This window comes from Sebastes fasciatus, chromosome 24, assembly GCF_043250625.1.
Source record: "Sebastes fasciatus isolate fSebFas1 chromosome 24, fSebFas1.pri, whole genome shotgun sequence".
In the NCBI taxonomy this organism is placed as follows: Eukaryota; Metazoa; Chordata; class Actinopteri; order Perciformes; family Sebastidae; genus Sebastes; species Sebastes fasciatus.
Genome location: NC_133818.1, coordinates 7,092,057 through 7,100,409, shown reverse-complemented (window position 1 = coordinate 7,100,409; position 8,353 = coordinate 7,092,057). Strand labels below are relative to the sequence as shown.

The window sequence follows — 8,353 nt, the reverse complement described above, 5'->3', positions numbered from 1 at the left end:
GCACAGGAATAACCAATCTCTAATGGATTCAAACAGAGGAAAAGTATGTTTTGAAGATGTATTAGCTGATGTAATGGAAAGTATACCACTCCGCTGCACAACATTTTTCCATTAAATGTAAAATATTCACATTCAAACATTCATAAGATTCCTGAATTATGACTTCTTATACACCAGTCAGACATATTTTTGGATACACAGCCATCTTGTATTTTGGCTTTGCATACCCCAAAAAAGGAAATAATAAATCCACATTCCTGCACTGCAGCGAGAGTCTAAATGTGTCATTTTCTCTCCAGGGTACCAAGGAAAGTAGCATCCAAGAATCATGATAAAACTGTCTAAAAATAACATGATATGGAGCGCAATAAAATGTAATAACCTCCGTCATAGTGCACAGTAATGAAATAACATCAATTTAACCTTATTTTGAAGACATAAGGCAGTGTGCTTGAACTAAGTATATGTAAACCCCTTCAGTATATTAAATATGCAAAGAACAGATGATGAATCAAACCTGTCACATGTCTCATTACACCAATGAAAATTCCTACAAAAACAAAAAAAAAGATGTACTCAACCTCAACCACACTTTATTTAACAAAATAGAAGCAGGTCAAATATCGCAAAGCATATAAATGTAACTTTGAAACACAGCTTTTTTGAAAATTATGACAAATCATCAGTGGGCTGTGGCACAGTAATACACCACAGAAGAGACACGTAGTTACCCCAAACCCCCCCTCCACCACACCACCTCCACCACCACCACCCGTTGTGATTGGACAGAAAAGCGGGGGAGTTGAGGGGGGAAGCAAGGTGACTGAAAATGCGGGGAGGTGATGATGATGAGTGTTTGTCACAGATCTGCTGAGATGTTAGTCCCCAAGGTCAAGCTGCGCATGGTTACATGGCGGTAATGGGGGAGAGGGGGGGGTGACAGCAGGGGGGGAGGTGTACACATACATGCAAATTGTCACGCAACTGCTCTCTCTCTCTCTTGCTCTCTCTCTCTCTCTCGCTCATTTGTCCTCACACAAACAGACACAGGCAGACAAAGAAAGCAGGGGAGGTGATTCAGCACCATGAACAGCGCTAGCCTGTATACTGGGGGAGATACTGTAGGCTGACTAGCTGGGGAGAGACGGGGGAGGGTGAAGGGGAGTTAGAGGGTGTAAGCCCATCTCACATCAACTATGTACACTCTCATCATGGCCATGGCATTTTAGGCACCCAATTTGACTATTATCAGCTACTTAAATGTGCGTTATCTGTCGCTATAAGCACCATAGATGTGGGTCAGTAGGGGCCTACTACGTTGTAAAAGTGAAACTTAAAAAGCAACACGTTCTAATGAAACTGAATGAAACGTTACATTTTGAACACAAACAAAATGGCTTCGTTCAGTTTAGGCAACACAACTACAACTTTGTTTTAGGTTTAGGCAACAAAAACACTTAGGTATAGGCAACAAAACAAAACCACTAGGGGAGAAAAACTGTGTTTTTACTTAAAATAACTACATTTTAATACTTGTGAACACAAAGAAAACTACACATTGTTGGTTTCACACGGGATGCAAACCCCGGCCTCCTGAGCAAAAACCCTGTGTTTTGTGTCCCATTGCTTCCAACCCCTACGACCTCCAACCATATGGAGTTTCACACCGTCTATACTACAGCGCCTGACTTCCGCTTCTCCATCATACTTGCAACAGTCGCTAGAGGCCACTGTTGTATTCTTTTATTCCTTCTTTTTGTGATTTACCATGTGAATAGATGATAAAAGCTACTAGTAGGTGTAGTAGGCCCCTATTGACCCATATCTATGGGGCTTTTAGCGACTGGTAACGCCCATTTAATGGCCAGACAACAGTCTAATCAGCTGTTTTAGGATTGTTGCCGAATTATGCTTGTCTAAATTAGGCATTTTAGAGTGGGTTTCTTAAAGAAAAGATGTCACCAGCACTGGAATATTACATTATAATTACAAATAAATGAAAAAAAAAAGAAATTGCACATTCCTTGCATCTGTTTTAGACTCTGCAGAGAAGTTAAAGAAGTTAAAGAATTGAGAATATTTTTAGAAGTATGCCCAAACGGTTTAATTATTTTAGTTGTATTTTTTTTTTTTTTTATCCAAATCCACGCTCAGTTAAAGCAGTATAGGCTAAGCAGCAGACCCCGACAGCTGAGCTCTGCAAAACAGGTATTCAGTCATGGCATTGTTTTCATGAGCCCACAAAAACCATGCGACACACCCCCCAGAGAATAGCATCTCAAGTTCAAAAATGCTGAATTGAAAAAGGCATCTAGCATTATCGAATTGCCTCCGCGTATGGTTGTGTGCAACGTGTCTTCATACAACGGTTCGTATGATATCTTACGAAAAGTAATTCCCCATTTGTCGTGTGTTTTCCTACGAAAGTCCAGCAACGTGTCAATTTCCGCTCGTTACATGACCACCGTCTTTTCAAAATGAAGTCCGTCTTTACAGGAAACAACTTGGTTAGGTTTAGGCAACAAAACTACTTAGCTAGGTTTAGGAAAAGATTGTGGTTTGAGTTAAGAAACTACGGAAGTGGCGTTACGTAGGTACGGAAGTTACATGATGAATAAATCAACGTTAACTTCTGGTTTCACACAGGACATGAACACCGGTCTCCTGGGCGAAAGTCTTATGTTTTTTACTTCTTTACGTAAGTACGGAAGTTACGTGACAAATAAGTCAAAGTTTGGGTTAAAATAACTATGAAAGTGGCGCAACTTAAGTACGGAAGTTAAGTGACAAATAAGCCAACATTAGGGTATAAATAACTCCTGAAGTCGCGTAATTGAAGTACGGAAGTTACGTGACAAATAAATCAACGTTAACTTCTGGTTTCACACGGAATATGAAAACCGGTCTCCTTGGCGAAAGTGCGATGTTTTTAGGAATTTACGTGACAAATAAGTCAAAGTTTGGGCTTAAATAACTACGGAAGTGGCGCAACTTATATACGGAAGTTACGTGACGAATAAATCAACGTTAACTTCTGGTTTCACACGGGATACGAACACCAGTCTACTGGGCGAAGGTCCGGTGTTTTTTGACCCATCCATCCACCCCGACCTCCTCCCTACGCGGCGTTTGTTTATACTTCCATATGGTTCACGATAACATGGATTACATAGGAGTTGATTTTTTGGGATATGTACGAATTACAGTGCATTACTTTTCGTAGGTATAGCTACGAACGTTGTATGAGAACAGCCTGGTGTGTTTGCCTTTTTTAATCCCCTCAATGAAGGACACACTCCAGTGTCTCTATGGACCGGCCACATGCTGAGTTCTTTCCCCAGTTTGTTAGAAAGCAAGGACCCCCTCCCCCCCCACTGCCCCCAAAAACAGCCTATTTCAAGCACATTTTGTAGTAAATACAGTGAGTTTCAGTTCTCTTATTTGGACAAGATTAGATGGCTTTACAAAAGCTCACAATATGATGAAAGTGAATCATAGCCATACGCTTTTTTTTCGTGGAGGAATACTTCTTTTTCTGACATTAAAAAAAGCATTCTATTCTATATCAGTCTACCTGCGCTGTTTACATAGATCGAATTATACCTACATAGCTCAATTGAAAACACTTCTTTGCTCAGTTGTTGAAAAAATATGATGGTATAAACCCCCCATTTAAATGACTCATTGTTATTATTTTTTTTCTTCCTCTCACCCAAAGCAGGCTATATTCATTGACACACAAAACCACGGAACTGTTATTTTAGCTACATTAACTTTGCAGCATAAAGCATCTGAGTGACGTTAATTGGTCATGCTCATCTGCATGTCTTGAATATCTGAAAGTCAACAATTGGCACACCATAAAATAACACAGTTTTACATTCATAAAGGAGATGATGACTTTGCTGCAGACGTGGATTTAATCTGCACCATCTAGTACGGTATAAATAACCCCAATATTTATCGACAATCAAATGATAACAAACAGAAAAAAGAACATGCACTGACAGCTTCACTTCCTTTCCCATAGTTTTTTTTTTCTCCAAAAAAAAACAACAATACAAATCCTAACTGCAGGTTCACAAAAAATAGAGAAATGGCACTTTGTAATAGTCATATATAATTCTTAATATCTATATATTGTCGTCATATTGATATAACATGAAAAGGGTCGCTTCTTTGTTGGTTATGGTGGTTATGGTTCCTCGCCGTCGTGTGTGTGTTGAAACCATGCGAAATATCATCATGCAGATTATGATACATCGGTCCGAGTATTTACATTTACATTCATGCGTTCGTGCACCATTCCCTGGGTCCTCGCTCGCTCTCTCTCTCTCTCTCTCGTTCACACACACGCCCCGCTCCCTCGCTCCTTGTTCTCCCTCTTTTCTGTCTCATACAGATCCGTAGTCCGATTGCGGCAAATAGCAGAACTGGGAGGAGGAGGGAGGGAGGGGTTTTTTAGCCAGGGGGCTTGGCATATACATATATTACAGAGTGGGGCCTGTGCAGCAGCAGCAGCAGCGGCAGCAGCAGCAGCAGCAGACTGACTTACTTGGTTCAACTGGAGAAAACAAGACATAAACAAGTCTGTGTTTGCCTTTGGGTGGCCGTTTCAGTCATTTATGTGCGTCAGTCTTGTCTGTTTGTAATCCAGGTTTATTGCACCAGAGTCCCCTTTTTACGCATCATTAGTCGTGGAGAGGTGCGTGCTGCAGTCGAAGCCCCGGTGCGCGCCCCCGTCCGCGTGATAAGGCCCGCCGCTGTGCCAGTAAGACGAGTCACACACCGTCTGCAAGGAGTTGATCTCCGAGGCCGACGAGTTCCCGTCCCTCCGCTTCGACCTCTTCCGATTGCGCAAAATAAACACGAGCATCCCCACGACGGTGAACGCGGACGTCACGAACACCAGCAGCAACCCGGGGACGAGCACCGAAATGGAGACCCGGTTCGGCTCCAAGTAGGAGTTCGAGCGCGTCCCCGAGTCCAGGGTGAAAGTGCTGTTTTTGGAGGGGGGCGTCGGGGAGACTTTGTCGTAGAGCTTGGGGCACATGAGGTCGTTTCGCACGTGGCGGAAGTCTCGCTTCCAGAACCCTTCGGGGGACTCGCACTTGAGGTCGCTCACGATCACGTCGGCCCCGAGCTTCTCCGACCACTGCTTGAAGGGCACGATGTTGCACGTGCACTCCCACGGGTTCCCATGCAAATCGATCTGTATGATTGAGTTGAGCTGGTCTAGCACTCCAACAACGTTGAGATAGGTGAAATAATTATTATGCAGGCTAATTTTGGATAAAGAAATCCCAAGGAAAGCATCCACGGGTAGCGATTTCAGCAGGTTGTTGTTGAGGAACAGAACCCTCAGGTTGGGCATTGGGCCGAAGGCGCCCGCCACAATCAGCTGGATGTCGTTGTATTCCAAACTGAGGTATTCCAGATTCACGAGGCCCACGAACATCTCCGCAATCAGCGTATCCAGATAGTTCTTATCCATGTACAGCCACCTGAGCTCGCTCTGGTTCTGGAAAGTGCCGTTGTCGATCACCTTGATGTTGTTCCCGCCCAAATCGAGCAGGTTGAGGCTGGAGTAGCCGAGCAGCTGGTTCTTCTTCACCGCGTGGATGTTGTTGTCTCGCATGTTCAGCTCGTGGGCCGCCAAGGGCTTGGGTTTGAGGTTGGACAAGGTCTCGATCTTCTTGCCCTCGCAGTTGACCCCTAACCCCTGTCTGGAGCCCACCAGCTTGCAGTTGCACGGCTGTGGGCACGTCACGTTGTGCAGCTGCTGCTGCTCCCTGTCGCCGTTCACACCTGTCACCACTGGGGTGGGCTTAGTCTTCAGCTGCCAGTTCTCGCGAGATTTGGAGCGGTTCTTGGCTCCATCCGGGCGCCCACTGGGCTTGTAAGGCGTGGGACGTGGGACACCGGTCTCAGAGGTCTCCTCCTGAGTGGGAGGTGCCACCAGGCTGGTGTCCACTCCACCCAGCGAAGGGCACATATCCACCTCTGAGGTCTCGTTCAAGTCGCTCCCTTGCAGCCTTGTTGGAGCCTCACATATCACCCTCCCAATGAGCGCGTTATGCGGTATGTTCTCCAGCCATTCCTTAAGAGACACCAGGTCGCAGTTGCAGTCCCACGGGTTGTCCTCCAGCAGAACCTCTGCAATGCCCGGTATCTGCTCCAGGATCCCCTCATAAGGCAACGTTTTGATTCGGTTCCCACGCAGGTCCAGATGCGTAATGGGCACATGTTGGAACACGTTTATATGTAGCGCACTGATGAGGTTGTCGTTAAGTATTAACACTTCAAGTTTATTAAGGTCCCTGAAAACAGCTGGGTCAATATCCCTCAATAGATTGAAATCAGCTTGCAGGTACTCCAAATCGTCCAAACCAAGAAACGTGCTCTTTCTGAACGATCTGATCTTATTGTTATTGATGTGCAAACGCTTCACCAGCTGCAGCCCCAAGAAAGCACCTGGCACAATGTCGTGCAAGCCGTTGTTCTCCAAATGCAAGCTCACCGCGTTGTAAAAGTTGGCGAACTCGTTTGGGAAGAGCCTGGACAGCGAGTTCCCGTGCAACAGCAAGTGGTAGAACTGCGAGCTGGGTCCAGTCAAATGCTGCAGCGTGGATAAGCTCCTCTTCTCGCAGTCTATGTGCAGATCGCCCTCGACCTCGTTGCAGGAGCATATCTGCTCCTTACAAACGTCCCTTGTAACATTTCCACTGGCAACACAAAGAGCCGCATTCAGCAGAACAATCCAAAGCAGCATTTTTTTTTTAACGTGAACAATTCATCCCCTTGGTTTCAAGACATATATATATATATATATATGAGCTGTGAATTCAGTCTAATAAGAAGAAGAAGGGGATAGATTTAAGAAGAAGAGTCTTTTTTATTATAACAGATCCATCTAACCTGCACTTCCAGACTTCCAGATTGAAAAATGACCACATTCACGACTGGATCCTCACAGCATCCGTGTGTTTATGATGGAAAAATCAAAAAGCAGCAGTAGAGTCCGATGCATCTTTCGGCTGTTTTCACTTCAGACTGACCTTGGCTGCAAAGAAAACGAACAAATCCGAGCCTTTTTTTCGCTCCTTCTCTCCTCCAGTCGTGCTGCTGCAGCGTTAGAAGCTGCTCTTTCTCTCCTGGTGCTGAAATCACACCCTGCTGGAGCTGCTGGAGCTGCTGGAGCTGTTCTTTCTCTCCTGGTGCTGAAATCACTCCCTGCTGGAGCTTTAGAGGCGAGCCCACCGCTGCAAAACACCCGCATCACCCCTCACATCCTTCGGCGTCTTTGCCTCGCTCAGTCTCTTCTTTTTTTTTTGTGTGGCAATCACAAAAAAAGAGAAGAAGACAGTGTTCATCCTAGCGCGTTGCTCTAAGAATAATCTGACACCCTCTACTGAGCTGTAATGGCAAAAAAAAAAAAAATTGAAAAAAAAAATCGACTGACTGACTGAGGGAATGCAGAGCATAAAAAAAAAATCCACATATATTATATGTTTTTCTTTAAATCACACGTTATTCCCCTTTTCCAGATGCGCAAAAAATAGAAGATTCTGCCTCCACGCCAGACTCCTGCTGCAAAATCGCGTTTTTTACTCTCAAAGCTCGCAGCTCCATGGTAAAAGTGTCCAACTGTGCGTCGTCGAAAGACACTGGTGAGATTTCCAATTCGGCTCGTGATACCTCACTTCAGTGACCCCCATTCTTCATCACTTTAGATGGATCTTCCTCTCCATATGCGTGCGACTTTCGCCCCCTTTTTTGCTTTGGAAAACACTGTTGAATGCAGTAAAAACAATAATCCGCTACAGGCATGCTCTCACTCCAGCAGAAGAAGAAGAAGAGGAAAAAAAAAAAAAACAGTTGACTATACAACAAACGATGCGTCAGTGTGGCACCCCTATATGCGCATGTGTGCGTGACGTTTTTTTCTCTTCCAATATGAAAATCCTTTTTGCAAAAAATAGATCTACAACTGTAAGAAGAAAAACATTTTTGAACACATCTGCTATCGATTTGTATTATACTCCATTGTTTGAGAGTATTACATCAGATGAGAGTTGAGGTAGTTACCCCCCCTCCTCCTCTTCTTCATCCTCATCCTCCTCCTCTTCTTTCTGCAGATGGAATTAAAAGCAGCACTAGTAAAATAACAGTAAAGAGCTGGCAGCAGGGTTGCCTTTATGTTGCTGTAAAATTAACATTATTATACTGTCGCTTAAATCTATAGCTTTGTACTGTTAATGACTGTTTTGTTTTATTAATTTCACAGTATTTTACAGTTATAGATTCATTATATAACTGTTTTTCACCTTTCTTTTACATTATCTTAATGATT

At 44.1% G+C, this 8,353-nt stretch overlaps 1 protein-coding gene across 1 annotated transcript; it reads right to left on the bottom strand.

The window, feature by feature from the left end:
- Positions 1–576: 576 nt before the first annotated feature.
- Positions 577–8,051, bottom strand: slitrk1 (SLIT and NTRK like family member 1). The gene has a single exon (XM_074627063.1). It carries the CDS (start codon positions 6,770–6,772, stop codon positions 4,682–4,684), a length of 2,091 nt encoding a protein of 696 aa, XP_074483164.1. The 5' UTR covers positions 6,773–8,051; the 3' UTR covers positions 577–4,681.
- Positions 8,052–8,353: the final 302 nt, after the last annotated feature.

Excerpts from the sequence above, each read along its gene's own strand:
- slitrk1 (XM_074627063.1), bottom strand. The coding sequence starts at position 6,772 with ATGCTGCTTTGGATTGTTCTGCTGAATGCGGCTCTTTGTGTTGCCAGT.